General features: G+C 33.0%; 1 protein-coding gene across 1 annotated transcript in view; it reads left to right on the forward strand.

Moving 5' to 3' along the window:
• The window catches only part of CFAP47 (cilia and flagella associated protein 47), a 359639-nt gene that overhangs the window by 308800 nt on the left and 34392 nt on the right, over positions 1-16447 (forward strand). The window contains exons 51-54 of the mRNA XM_032474648.1: positions 6228-6247; positions 8918-9077; positions 11103-11197; positions 14601-14753. Of these exons, the coding sequence (XP_032330539.1) occupies positions 6228-6247; positions 8918-9077; positions 11103-11197; positions 14601-14753 (428 nt within the window). The remainder of the gene's footprint in view (positions 1-6227; positions 6248-8917; positions 9078-11102; positions 11198-14600; positions 14754-16447) is intronic.

Here is a 16447-nt window from a genome sequence, read left to right on the forward strand (position 1 = left end):
ACCTAAGATGTTAGAAAAATAAGGCAGTATTATGAACAACTCTAAGCACATAAATTGAACAACTTAGGAGAAATTGATCCATTTCTAGTAAATGCCAAACTACCAAAATCTACCAAAGATGAAATCGATAACATTAATAGTCCTCTATTACAGACATTGAATTAATAATTGAGAAGCTTCCAAGAAGAAATCTCTAGGCCTGGATGGCATCACTGGCAAATTCTACCAAACATTTAAAGAAGAATTAACACCATTCTTTCTCAAATTCTTCTAAAAAAGAGAAAAAGAAGGAACATTTTCCAAATTATTCTATGAGGGCAGCATTACCATAATATAAAAACCAGAAACATCACAGTTAAACTGCAGACTAATACCATTCATGAAATTAGACATAAAAACTTCAACAAAGTATTGATAAATTGAATCCAAAAATATACCCATGATCAAATTGCATTTATTCCAAAAGTAGAGACTGGTTCAATATTTGAAATTCCATTAATGTAATTTACCCTGTTAAAAAGACTAAAGGACACTGGAATTTGATACAACATTGTAAAATGACTATAACTCAATAAAAGTTTTAAAAAAAAAAGACTAAAGGGAAAAAAAATCACAGGTTGATGAGTATAGAAAAAGCTTTAGAATAAACCCAATATCCATTTCTTTTAAAACTCTCTATGACCTAGGAATAAAAGGGAACTTCCTCAACCTGATAAAGAGCTTACATGATAAAACTACAGCTAATGTCACCTTCAGTTATGAATCATTGAATGCTTTCTCTCTAAAATCAGCAGTAACACAAGGATGTCACTCTCAGCACTTGTTCATCACACTATCAGAAGTCCCAGCCAGTGCAATAAGGCAAGCAAAGAAAATGAAAGGCAAATATAATGAAAGAAAGAAATGAACTTTCCTTATTTTTCTATCACATGATTATCTAACAGAAAATTCCAAGGAATATTAGAAAAAACAATCTTGTAGAAGTATTAAATGAATTCATCAAGGTCATGGTAAATAAGAAGGACATAACACAAAAAATCAATCATTTATATATAGTAGCAGTGAAAATGTGGAAACTGAAATGTAAAGCATATCATTTACAATCTCTCCAAATAAATGAATTACTTGGAAATAAATCTAACAGAACACATACAGGACTTGTATGCTGAAAATGACAAAATTAAATAATATTTAAATAAATGGAGAGATACACCTCGTTTATGAATTGGCCATCTCAGTAAAGATGTCAATTCTATCCAAATTGATCTATAGGTTTAATGCAGTTCCTATTAAGGTGCTCACACCTTACACAAAAATTAACACAATGTTAAACAAATAGTCATTACTTTTCGCCAATAACAAAGTCCATATGAGGAACAATTAATAAATTGAACATCATCAAACTAAAATATTTTGCTCTAGCCCATGAGAAGATGATAAAGTGGAAAGCTGCAGAATGAGAGAAAATGTTTGCAAATCACATTTGTAACAAAGGATTAGTATCTAGAATATATAAAACATATTGAAAACTCACTAATAAAAATGCAATTAAATTAGAAAGTGGGCAAAGAACATGAACAGGCTTTTCATCAAAGAGTATACTTATGGTTAATAAGCATATGGAAAGGTGTTCAACATCATTAATCTTTAGGGAAATGCATAATAAAAGCACAAAGAGATTTCACTACAAACATGTCAGATAGCTAAAATAAAAAATAGTGACAACATCAAATGTTAGGAAGGATGTAGAGAAACAGGATCACTCATCTATCGCTGGTGAGAATGTAAAAGGGTACAGTCATTCTGGAAAACTGACTGTTTCTTATAAAAGTAAACATGTAACTGCTCAACTATCCAACAGTTACACTCATGGGACTTTTATCCCAGAAAAATGAAAATTTATGTCTACACAAAAACGTGTGTGAATCTTCATAGCAGATTTATTTATAATAGATATAATCTGAAAACAACCTAGGTGCCTTTCAGTGGGTGAATGACTAAACAAATGGTGGTACATCCACCACCGAGTACTATTCAGCAAGAGAAAAGAATGAAGCATTGATAACCACAATGACTTCATTGACTATCCAGGGAATTATTCTGAGTGAAAAAGCCAACCACAAAAAATGTGTATACTATATAATTCCATTCATATAATATTCTTGATGTGAGAATATTATAGAAATGAAGAATAGTGGTATAATGATTCAAGATTGGAGTACGGGGGAGAGTGGGGCTATCTATAAAAGGTAACCACAGGGATCCTTGTGGTGATGAAATTTCTATATCTTGACTGTATCAATATAAATATTTTGGGTTTTGTATTGTATTATAGTTTTACAAGATGTTACCATGGGAGATAACTTGGTAAAGCGTACTTTCATTTCTCACAACTGCATGTTTATAATTATCTCAAACATTTTTGTAACAGATAAGGATTATATCATAGTATGAGAGAATAATCAAAGATAAAGATATACACTATGTTTGGCATCTGTAATGTCTATTTTTAAAAGATAAAATATACATCATTTATGTTTATATGTTTGCTAATAATCATAGCTAAATCAGCATTTAGAAAAGAGACATGCCTGTTAGGGTGTAGCTCAGTGGTAGAGCTCATGCTTGGCATGCAGGAGGTCCTGGGTTCAATCCCCAGTACTTCCATCAAAAAAAAAAAAAAAAAAAAAAAGAGAGAGACATGCATGTTTTTTCCTTATGAGATAATTGCCATGACTCATGTTGATTTTATTTAACATATATCATGTAGTTTGACAATTGGTAATAAAAATATTATTTGCAGAAATAATGTTTTTGAAATTAAATGTTGCTATTTGTGAATTGGAAAGTGTCTTCAAGAACTCAGTGTTTCGTGACATTTAATCTGTGCTGCTGCCTGACATAAAGCATGCCCAGGTCTCCAGGTAATTGTCATGAATGTTTATTAAATTATGTTGGCAGCTGAGCATAATTTAACATTTTTTATAAAATCTCCCTTCCTATTGTGTCAAATGACCAATTTTCCACACAAATGAGCTCAAGTTCCAGTCACACTGATTTGTAATTACAATTTTTAGCAAAAAGCGGGTGGATTTCTTAGCTAGTCAGTGAAGCCACTGATTTTATTGTAAAACAGAAAGCCACAGCTTTTGTTATGCAAAGATGCCTAGATGCCTGCCCTTCAGAAAAATCTCTATAACCTGCAATTTAAACCTACTTATACCACTAGAATATTTCTAGGAAGAGAATGAAAATTGAATGTACTAAAATACTTTATAAGATCTGGGCTTATAAAATGGAACCCACGGCATAGTACCATTTCTCTTTTCTGTCATTTAATGCAATTTTCTTAGCTTCAGAAATACAGGTAAATATTCTGACAGAGAGAGGACTGACATCTGCTTAGGATTTATAGAATTTCAGGCTTTTACAACAGGTAGAGTGGTTGACTGTTGTAGAGATGGATAGATGGAAAGGGAGATAGAGAAATAAGTAAATTGTGAGTGAGTGATGAACTTTTGATGGGATACGGTTTTCCTTTAGTGAAATGTACTATAGTACAATTTCCTACAGTGAATTGAAACCTGATGACTACTACTGACATCCAGCATTTCCTCCCTTTCTCTCATCTGGTATTCATTCTTCCCATTTCATTAAGAATATAGAAATCAAGGGTGGGGAGGGGATAGCTCAGTCATAGTGTGTGTGCTTAGCATGCAGGACGTCCTAGGTTCAATCCCCAGTACCTCTGTTGAAAAAAATTTTTAATAAATAAATGAGTAAATAAACCTAACTACCCCCTCTCCCCAAAAAAGGAATATAGCATCATAACAGAGTCTAATTGTCTAAGTCTTCCATTGCATCGGCCAGCTTAGTTTTATTTTCATCCATGTGCCTTGCCTCCCCTCCCTTCCCATTACATTAGAAAAGCTCTCTGTCCTCTGGGGCCAGCCCTCTACTTGTTCACTGAATGCAACACCCCCTCAACTATGTAGAGCTCTCCAGCTTTTCCCTCTGTCTTCTCTGTAATAATTCTTTTTTTTTTTTCAGTTAATAAATGTTCACATTTTATTGAAACTCTCTGTAATAATTCTTGTGGGGATTATGCCTATCAACCTAGTACACATGCTCACTTTTTCCATGCTAGTCCTGTTAATAGTATCTTCTTTGGACAACTTCGTTATTATGTCTCAGACATTAGCTAGCTCTATAAAAGATGGATGGGGTAAAACAGCAGTAGTCCCTAATCCTTCATGAAGAAAATTCAGTCTCTGAAATGCCCTTCTTGCTATTCGATAGACGCCCCCATTCAATACACGTAACTTCAGTCCACGAGGTACAGGTAGGAAGGGAAGAATGCTGCATCCCTAGCTTTTCTGTGATCATAGCAGCCAGGTGGCACTCAGAGGCAAGTTTCTCTATCTGCTCTATGTTTTGAGAGCCTAGAATTAGAAACTCTGTAAGCAAGTTCAATAGCATCCCATGCCTCAGCCTCTGGGAAAACAGAGGAAAAGATAATTTCATGAATACATGCAGCTAAGGCTGCAATAACAAAACACCGATGTGAATGTCTTAAACAAAATAAATTTATTTCTTCAGTTTTGGAGGCTAGAATTCAAAATCAAGGGGCCAGGAGATTTGATTTCTTCCGAGGTGTCACCCCTTGGCTTGTAGATGGCTGCCTTCTCACTGTGTCCTCACATGGTTTTTCCTTTGGGTGCGAGCATTCCTTGTGTGTGTCTGTGTGTCACAATTTCCTCTTCCAATAAGGACACCAGTCAGACTGAATTAGGATCCACGCTAAGTCTTCTTTTTACTTAACCACCTCTTTAAGGGCCCCTCCTCAAATGCAGTCACATTTGAGATACTGGCAGTTAGGGAATTGGGGAGGGGGACATAATTCAGCCCATAATACCTCTGAAGAATCAATGAATGGATTCTTCTCCAAATCACCACATTAACAATTCTCTTCCATTGTCTAGTGATATTTTAAAGAATATTAAATCAGTTATTGAAAATATAAAGTATTCAAGTAGAAACTGCACAGATTTCATGTGTGAAAATGGTTGATGAAAAGTCACGTTCTTGATGATTTGATGTTTTAAAAATAAAAACTTGTATTCTTATTTAAATTAATCATTATAGCAGCAGCATGGATGGACCTAGAGATGACCATACTAAGTGAAGTAAGTCAGACAGAAAAGCAAATAGTATATGATATCACTTATATGTGGAATCTAAAAAATGCTATAAATGAGCTTATTTGCAAAACAGAAACAGACAGACATAGAAAACAAACTTTGTGGTTATCAAAGAAGAAAAGGACAGATAAATTGAGAGTATGGGATTAACAGATACACAGTGCCATGTTTTATAGATAAACAACAAAGATTTACTGTATAACACAAGGAACTATATTCAATATTTTGGAATAAACTATAATGGGATAGAATCTAAAAAGAAAAAAATATAGATATATACATATGTATGTATAACCAAATCACTTTGTTGTATGCGTTTGCTTTCACTTGCATGAAACTAACACAATATTGTAAATCAACTATACTTCAATTTAAAAAAAGACATTTGACAAAAGTAAAAAATAACTGAATTAATTAATAAAATAAACCACTATAGCAAAAATAATAGCATAACTTAGGGTGCTAGTATGTTTCTTAGTATCTCTTTGATTTTCTGACATGGGCTATTTATAATTTCATGCTAAATATTAGAAATTATGCTGTAGGGAGTAGTAATATAATACCACTAAAGTGATAAAAAATTAATCTCCCAAGATGAAATACTTTCATTACCAAAATGAGGATTATGTTCACTTTATGCTCTTGAGAAGATTTTCTTCTAAGAAGGCAAGAAATCTCATAGCCATTAAAACATTATACAATTTCTATATTTCAAATTGGAGATCAGTGCATAAATATTTCTAACACCTTTAACCAAAAGAGCAGTCAAAATAGCAGTTTTAAAATACACTGAATAAAATTTGAATGCTAAGTGCAACTAGGCCATAGCAGATTTCAAAAGCTAAGCAATAGAAATAATAATAATAATACAATGGATGTTACTCTTGTTAATAATTCTCTGATGCTAAATATGACATTATTAGAGTTTCAAAAATTCTATAAATAATGTATACTTCTCTCATAAAATATATAAATACATAAAATCAATTACGTAAAATTGCATATTTTCCCCCAGATGCTTATTAGGATTATGAACCTCAACAATGGTAAGTATGACAGAAAAAAGTAAATATATCTGTAGTTAGTTTGTGTAGTTACTATACAGAAATGGACTAAAACAGAGAAAGATAAGTTTAGAAAATATTTTGAGTTTACAATATATTTTAGTAGATTGTTTAACCTAATGAATAGTATAAGGCCATAGTCTCCCATATTCTTGCTCTGAATAGACCAGGAATGGAAAAAATGTCAGTTATCCCTAAAGTATAAATGCAGGGTGATCCCACTGAAAGTACTATTTGCCTGCCCATTCCCTTCTTGGAGCTAACTGTTCATTCCAAATTTAGAAAAATTCTTTCAAAAAATTAGCTGGAAGAGGAGGCATTTCGTCCTAGTAGAAAATAAAGCACCTATAATTAAAACAATGAGGTACTTACACATGAAGGGAAAGATCAAAGAAATCTAGGGAACCCAGAAAAAGACCAAAATATGTATGGAAATGCCATGCAGGGGGAATTTGAAATCGTTGAACTTTTAAATAACTACTTATTTTTAGATAACTGGTTCCATATGGAAAATCAGCAACATTGGATAAATTCTTCATTCCTTACATGTGGATAAATTACAAGTGGATTGAATATTTAACTATAAAAATGAAAGCATATAAGTATTAGAAGAAAACATAGATTCTTTATAAGATAGAAATGAGGGCAGCTTTCCTGTCTCTACTCAAAGTGTTGCAAAGGACAACAGGAAAACCACAGGAAATAAAGCTCATTTGTGAGACATGAAAGGAATTTTATAAATTTTCAAAGTACTTTTCGATGTTAAGTGTCGGTGATTTCTTGGAAGTTTATTAACATCACAGCAATTCTTACTGTTCAAACATACAATAATACTTAAAGAAATGTATGATGAATTCAATAGGGAACTATAGTTTTGTTGGTAGACTGGTTAAAAGTTACAGCCACAAATAGTGTGCTAGATTTTTCATTAAATAAGACTGTTATAGCATTATGTTTCATTGGTAACATTGTAAGAAAGCATGGTGTTAAAGTGGAGTGCCCTTTTGTATCTTTGTCTTGACTCTTTACACCATCTAAATGTCTGGGTTTATTTTTAGTCATAATTATTTTTAGTGGTAATATACTTTTGTAATTGTAAATGATCATTTCTAAACTTGATTTCCTTGGGGATGCATGTAGGGTTTATTTGACTCAGCTCTGCTGTTTTTGTCCTATTCCAGCTCTTTATCTTACCTGATTCTGGCTCTTTCTGTTCTTATTCATTTGAATGCAATGATTCATTAAAAATACAGAACTCATAAAAACCAATTTGAAGATACCAGAAATTGTTCAGATATCATAGTGAACAACACAATCTTTCCTTGGGACCTTGGGCAAGTTATTTAACCAAATTGTCTCAATATCTCCATCTCTAAAATGAGAAACGTAATAGCACTTATCTATGGTGATTTTCTGAGAATGAAATGAGATATATGAAAAATGCTTAGCAGAGAGCCTAGCATAGAGTCAGTAGTCAATAAATATTAAGTAGTGATCATATTAATTATTACTTATTATTAATGATGATAATATACTTTAGAACATTCTCATTTCCTGAAGGAATAAAATTGAAAAATTGAACATTTATAAGAATTTTGAATTGGGATGTTTTGCAGACGGGCCATTTTCTATTTTCTTTCTTGATGTTCTTGATTGTTAAGTATTCTTACTTGAGATAAAATGGCTTTGAATATCATTGACCTTATAACAAAGAGTTTTAAAAAATATAATATAGTCAGTAATCCCTTATTTTCTTGTGAAGAAATAGTGTTACTTTTCAAAATAAAGAAAGACACCCATCACGTGGAAACCCTCTCTGTTATAAAAGGCCAGGAACTCGTTACTCTTCCAGCTGCTCAATACTTGTCCAATAGGTAGAGGGGCTTTTTCTAGGTATGATTTCATGACCATCTCCTTCTGGATCTCTTGTGGTGCTACTTAAACATGCAGGTTTGGGGCCCCCACCCAGATGGAATAAATCAGAATCTCTATAGTTGGGGCTTAGCAAGCTCCATATCTAACAACTGTTTTGCAGATGGTACTTATGCAAAGCAAAGAGTGAAAAATTCAAATCTGTTGGAACACAGGAAAATGCTATCAGTTTTTGTCTTCTGGTTTTGACAACCTGGAGTCGATGCCGCTTTCTTTCACAAATAAGCTTTGGCTTTCTTCATGGATCAGTTAAAGAAATGAACAATTTACTGGTAGCAATTTGGAGGCTCCAAGTGGAACCTGGAGCTATTATGGTCTAGAAAAAAAAATACACAAGAAATTAAAGAGTCAAAAATTGCTGTGCTTTGTCTTATGCAAAATGCGGTAAGACTTGAAAAAACTATGGCTTTTATGGTTCTTTGATCACTCTGGGAAACCCAAGCCATCACTATCTACATTTCCTCAACCCTTCCAGCCTCTTCAGGAGAACCTTCTTGCCTCAGAATAAAATGTGTTTTTAAAAGGATTGATGACATTTGAGGAAAATTAGTGAAGCCAGTGAAGTGCACTTTTAATTTAGCATAATGTATTTTTTTGTCCAGGAGTGATTTTGAAAAATTTAGATAATCAGTAAAGGAAAGGTTATTTTCTGCTGTTAAAATTATATTTCTGAAAATGTTTACCACATTAAAAATCATTTTTGTGTTTTTTTTAAAACAGAAATTGCATTGCCTCCTAAAGGGACCTTAGATATCCAAGTGTTATTTGTGCCCCAAGTTATGAAATTGCAAAAAACAATGGTTGTTGTTCAAATGAAGAAGGTGAACAGAGGAAGTTGGCTTATTGACAATTTTAATGAACCGCACAAAGAGGTGAAAAGGTAACATTTAAATAAGATATTGAAGGAACATGATTTCATTTTGACTGGCATTGATGTGATAGGTTTCTTTTATACATTATGTGATGTAAAGTTCATGATTTTATGTTCTCTGAAGCACTGAAATTTATATATGTAAGAGGAGGATAATATATTTATTATGTGAGTATGGTATGTATCATTGCTCATTTGAAGTTCACAGTGACAGGCAAGTCGGTGTTAAGTATCGTATCTCTGAATCACAGTCAGTTACATGTAAAGGGACTCCTTTTGACTTGGAAAATAATTACTGATAAGACAATATCTAGAGAGCAACCTGGAACAGCTTATCAGGGCAAAATACAGGACTTGTAATACTGGCATTCGCCAAGTGATGGCACTGTGCCAAGTGGATATGACATCCTTGCGAGATATCACCAGGACTAGGGCATGCTGTGTCATTACCAGAATACAGGTTACTGTACTCTCTTTGCTTAGCTGAAATATAAGCAGACTTCAATAATGATGCAAAATTTAAATATTTTTATCTACTTTTATAGCTTAATTAAATAATGGTCTGGAAATCTTTTTTTTTTTTCTTTGTTCTGAGTGCCACTATTTCTCATTTCCCTGGAGACTATTCTCTCTCAATTATTGCTCTCCTTTATCTTTGACCTTTCTTTTTTTGTATTTTTTTATTGGAGCACAGTCAGTTACAATGTGTCAATTTCTGGTGTACAGCACAATGTCCCAGTCATGCATATACATACATGTATTCATTTTCATATTCTTTTTCATTAAAGGTTATTGCCAGAAAGAGAAAGAAAAATACCATATGATATCACTCATATATGGAATCTAAAACAAAAAAAGAAAGAAAATGGAAGTCTTAAAAGGAAATTCTTACTATGTCCTATGTGTGCATAATTCTTCTGCACATTCAAAACAGTCGTTCCTTTGGGGCTTAGTATCCATTCTTCCATGCTTTTCACCACTCCTGCAGTCAAAACTGCCTGCATGAGCTGTGTAAAATGAAAACGAGGAGGCCCTTGTTCAAAAGTTATGAAGAATTTCAAGACATTAAACAAGCATGAGCAATTCCAAATGTGGAGTTCATGTACTGTTGTACAGGTCACAGGCCCATGAAGTTGGTTCTGCCTGTCATACCTTATGTTCCATTTTTAATAAGAAAAGCCTGTTTTCAACAATAATGAGAGCTATTTTTTGGTATTGCTGTCCTCCTCATGGTATATGATGGACTTAGAATAATTTGACGAATGCCCTTTCTCTTTCAACTGATATCCCCCGAAAGTAAATTTCTCATCACTTTCTGAAGTCCTGTACTTAATGGCATTTTTTGTGTTTTGTGCTTTGCCTATCCAGTGTAGAATATAACCCCTGGAAACTGTATTACCTCTGATTAATCATAGTTTAGTCACATCAGTAAATACCAATAGTCATCTCCCGGTATCCACGGGGGATTGATTCCAGGACCCCTGCAGATGCCAAAATCCATGGTTGCTCAAGTCCCTTATATAAAATGGTGCAATATTTGCATATAACCTATGTGCATCCTCCCATATACTTTAAATCACCTCTGCATTACTTATAATACCTAATACAACATAAATACTGTGTAAATAGCTGCAGCAAATAAAAGTTTTGCTTTTGGAAATTTTCTGGATTTTGTTTTTAATATTTTCCATCTGTAGTTGGTTGAATCTGCTGGTTCAGAACCCACAGATAGATATGGCCGACTGTACCAACTTTTAAATGTAGATAGAAAAGTTCTTCAATTTTAACTTGCATCTCACAATGGTTGTGTTACATTTGTCTCTGTGATAATTTCCCAGGGTTTAGTTGGAAATGTTTATAAAAGCAACACTTACAGAAAATGTTTTGTATTTCGTACTTAGTTTCTCTCTGCCAAAGTTGAAATACACAAGCTTTGCTAAAATACTATTAGATTAATAAAGAATATACTCTTTTATGCTAATATTGAAAGTATTTATGTTTTTGTTCACTCTTAATAATTTAATTTCTGACTAGGTCTATGGGACTAGACAGTGCAGAAGTCCAAGAAATATGCTGGATATACCCTATTATTGGATTCCCACAGGCACCATATCCAAAATGCCCTCAAGGTAAGTATATCTTAGAGTCAGAGAACACCAGGATTTTAAGTGATCTTAGAGGCCCTCTAATCCCATTTTTTATTTGTACAAGTAAGAAAATCAACATCCAGAGAAAGCAGGTTGTCAAGTGACCTAGCCCTATTGGTGAGAATGCTCAGACTGAATCTGATCTCTTAGCAGTAAGTCCAGTGATCTTTTCACAAAATCATTTCATTTCCTGTTGCTCTTCCTGTTGGTAAAACTTGGAAATCAACTAAGATTGAGGTAACATTAACTTATATCAGCCCTTTGTCCTATAGTCTGTCCTGCACTCCGAGTCCTGCACTACATCTATAAGATTCCTGGGTACCTTGGTTCTCAGATCACATTTAATCACCATATTCCAGCTTCTTGTGTAACTCATCTAGGAACTATCCTATGGGGACAATGATCCTTCTGTTATTTGTCCTGGTTACAAAACTTTTATGATGTTCTCCCAAACCCAGTCAGAATGTATTGAAGTTTTCAGGGAGGTTTGCTTTGGCACCATGCATACAACATAAAATCCCTACTGTTAAACTGCCTTTCTTTTTCTCAGTCACCCCCTTTTTTCTGCACATACTCTAGGCTTCTCAAATTTCTTTAGGTTCCCTTTCCTCGATACTCTTCTCACTTCTTCTGCATACCTTGATTTTTCTCATTTTTCTTCCCAGGATCAACCTAAGAATCACAATTCCTCTTAGATAACCATAGGGTGAAATTTAGTGCCCCAACGTCTTACCAAGCTGTAGGCATAGTTCTTCATGACTAAGAAAGACTGAATTGCACAGCAAAGGGTTATCTATTTTCAGTCTCCTCCTTGAGTGACACAGATAAGCTAAAAGAAGTCTTGAAATTTTGAATTTTCCTTCCTCCTCCAATACCAGTCTTTTCTAGTGAAAAAGACCTCGTCTTCTACTGATATAAGTTATATCACTATACTTAGAAGAGAAAACAGTAAGTTTTGCCTGTGAATAACAGCATTTCCCCCAGATATATGGGTTATAAAGAAAGGCCAAGATTATATATTTCCTTATGTTGTTTAATTTTAACTGGAGTAAAAATCCACATACCTAAAAGTCCCTTTGACAATAAATGTCATTTGTTTTACTTGAAGTATTTTTACTCTTGAGTTAAAAAATTATCAACACTTAAATATTTGAGATATACTAAATTACCTTCAGAATGCTTCACAAGCATATCAAAATGTTTCTTTTATTTCTTCCTATATGATAGTTGTTTGTATATTTTCCATAGAGCTGAGCAGTTTAAAATTTATAATAGTCATCTGATCAAAGGGATGTAATACAGCCTAGACACTACTCTGTTGGAATTCTAAAGCAGTGTTGCTCATGTCTACTCCAGACACTGTTTGTTTTTTCCCAGACTAAAGATTTAAAGCAGATATTTTTTAGTCTAAAACAAAGCCTATGAGACAATAAAATCATAAATTTCTTGCACAGTTTTCTTTAACAAAAGTTAAATATGCTTCAGAAACATAGACATTTTCTATCAAGTCACTTCTCTTGGTAACTATTAGATTTTTAAATTAAATGTGAGTTCTGTAAATAGCCTATGTTACATTAGCACAACCATCAGTGTTCTGAACAGATTGTGTACTACTTATTAAATCATTTTACCAAAAGCCTAAAACCTATTCCAGGAATTATTTTTCTCTTCCAATGCCCTCAAGAAACAAATGGGTCTGATTTTATGAATAAAGATTATTTACTTTCTATGCAGTCCATTCTTCATTCATAACAACACATCAGAAACAACTTATTCCTTTCTCTGCTCAACTGTATCACCATCAATGTTTATTGTTTCTTTTCTGTATAATGTATCTATAACCCAGGTTATCCTCAAGCCCAATGTACTTTTCGTTGTACTGAGACCCACGTTTTCTCTTTGTGCATTCTTATCTGCTCCTGTCCACTGGGGCGGATAATTGGGAAAGAACACCACTCCCTGTCACAGTGTAAAGCCAATGGAATGTGTTTTGGAATGTGAATCCATTGAGATTTAGTAATCCTACCATTGCTAGGGCACTAATTTCCTAAGGACTTATAGGACAAGACATGATACTAATTGTAACTTTCATCACACTAATTTCCAATTTAATGCTTTAAGACTGAAGCTAATTATAACCAGAAAAGCTTGTGCATTTTCCTCAGCCATTTCAACCCTCTTAATTTACATCTAACTTTGTACCCTTATTGTACATTTCACATACTTAATTGTAAGTCCAAAATGTTCAATATCAACCTGTAAATTTTAGAATTAGAACAAATTTATTTTAAATATTTTTATGCTGTAAATGTGGTATATGACTCATACATCTGAGGGCATTATCCAGTTTTGCAGTTGAGATGAACTTACTGTTATTGGTGCCACAAAAGCTTAGTGTAATACATTTCAAAAGCTTTTTTGATACTATGATTCCCTTTTTACCTCATTTTCAATCTATGTCCTATATGTATCTGAACTGATAAACATGTAAAATTTAATATACTTTGAAGAAACAATATTCTTAAATATGGACTCTATATACATGGCTCCATAATATTATAGAGCTAATACCAAAGGAATGTATTAATACTTCTTTATATAATTAGTAGTTGCGTATAGAAATAATATTTTGGTTTCTCACAATATCACTAACAATTTCTTCACTCTATATAAGAAAATATTAGAATGTAATATACTTATAGAAATACATAGTTATATATTAGTTTAATGTTTTAATGCTGTACATTAAATTAATGTGTAATCACATTTTAATATTAATTTTAAATCATTCATTGCACTTTTATTTTTCAGTGTTAAATAGTGTATTTTGTACATTTAAAAGCAGTTCACAAGTAGAAATCAAAATATTTTACATAAATAATTTAAGTGAATTATAAGGTGCATGTAAATAAACTAATATTTTTAGTTTAGGAAAAATATTTTAAAGAGAAATATTTTTAAAGTCTTACTGCAAACTAAATATGACAGAACTTATTTTTAAAATTCTTTGAAGGTATTTGCTGTCGTATTATTATATAAGTAAAGTTTGGTATTTACCACGGTGAATATACAGATTGCTGAAAAATCTAGCTCTTGAATCAGATTTCTCCATCCTAATATAGTCCTCTATACTCTAGTGTGTATCTTCTAGATTTATCTCTTGTCATTGCTATTTTTACATATCATTTAATATTCATCTCTGCTTCTAAAATGTCACTGTATGTAGACACTGAATGAGTGTATGTGTGTTACTACCAGATACAATGACATGTCAAAGTATGCCAAAGGAACTTGTATTTTTTGTAACATAATTCATTTTTTTCTATCTGAAGAATGATCATATAACCCAGGAGTCAAATTAACTGTAAATATTTCTCTCTTGAAGTTGTTATAAACTGTCAATCCAGGAAGCAGGTAGAAGAAGAGGTGGAAGTCACAGTGGATGGTGATTTTTCTGGACAAAATCCTATCTTAGATCTGACAGACTTTATAGTGATTCCGAAAAGAGAATCATACAATCTTTATGAAGATGCTGATGGTAAGAGAACTACCGTCTTGGGTATAAAAATTATAATAAATAAAAACTCAGTTTCCTTAAATTGTAGGTTGCTGACTACTCAGTTACAAGCAATTCCTTGCCCATTTATTTTTCATTTACAGTGTCATTAAAATAGTGCCCAAGGAGTAGTCAGTTATGTTGGTTCTCTTCACATAGTAGCTTTCTCCAAAATGACAATGATTATGGGTATTAATTGATTTATAGGATTAGATTGTCATTTTTGTCATCAGTAAGAAAAGAAAACGCTGTAGTAACTGTAATTTTCATTTCCCTTCAACTTTAATTTCTTCCTTTACTCTCTTTTCCTGTTTTAAGGAATGTGATTGAAGCCATGTTTAAATTTAGAAATACAGCCTTGAATAAAATGTTTCTTATTTAAAGAAATAGAAAATTTAACACAATTTACAATGTAATACCCAAATATATTTTATATGATAATCCCTCTGACATTTAGAGTCTTAAACAAGAAGTTTTTAAAAGTTAATATGATGATTTAGCAAAATCAAATCCCAGTGATGCAAACTTTATTTTTCATCTATCTTCTAAACGAGCTAAAGGAGAATGCTCCTATTTAACACTGAAAGGAAAATTCCCATGGCAGTGTTTTATTAAAATCAAGGGGAGAAATCTGCGTCTATGTATTATTTAAAAAGCAAATTGGGGAGGGGTTATAGCTCAGTGGTGGATCGTATGCTTAACATGCATGAGGTCTTGAGTTCAATCCCCAGTACCTCCATTAAAGAAATAAATAAATAAATTTAACTACCTCCCCCCAAAAGAAAACACTAAAGCAAAGCAAATTAACCACAAAATTAAGTATGAAATTCCTTACAGAAACAAAATATGTTCTCTAGTTTTCTCATTTATATCTATAGTTTTTATTTTGATCTCAGTAATATCATCTCTATTTCTGATCCAATTATTTTAGTCAAAAGAGAATGTAAGTGAGATATCACTGAAGAGAGGGACAGAGAGTATACAAAAGTATAGAGAGGATATGCAAGAGGTAGTAAAATAGTTTTTATTCTTTTTTATAGTAGTGGCTATTCCTGTTAAGTAATAAATGCTCATTTTATGCAATTCAAGAAACTCCTCAATAGGGATAGCAGCCCCTCAACTCAGTTCAGTCCCCGGTACCTGCATCAAAAGATATATATGTATTACTTTGAAACATATAAAATTACCAATAGTCATCTATTTTTCACCCATAAAAATATCTATTTCATGTGAAATCACTGGTATTTGATCATTTCTTACCTACAAAAAATGTTTATGTGATTCAGTCTATATCAAATAATCCAGAATTATGTTCACCATTTGTCCCCTACTGTCATCCCAGCCTCTTATTTCTCTGGGTCGTTAACCTGTTACTCAGCCAAGTGGGATTGCATGCTATTTTCATACATTTACCCTACACTTTTGCAGCGTGGTCTATATCTAGGAGATAGTCTGTTCTGCCCATCTTGCCAACTTCCACTCCTTTCTTATGGAAACAGCCTCCACTAGCCACGTGATTCTTCTCATACTTCAATCGTATGCTGTCCCTCTGGCCACAGTGGGCATCTGATGGAGATTGGCCTTGCAAGTCTTCCCTGCCTCCCCCACATCTTTTGTAGTCAACACAGAAAGTCTGTTTATCTTCATTTACTGAAGCTGCAGTATGGAGTGGGGAG

The sequence above is a fragment of the Camelus ferus genome, chromosome X (assembly GCF_009834535.1).
Source record: "Camelus ferus isolate YT-003-E chromosome X, BCGSAC_Cfer_1.0, whole genome shotgun sequence".
NCBI lineage: Eukaryota > Metazoa > Chordata > Mammalia > Artiodactyla > Camelidae > Camelus > Camelus ferus.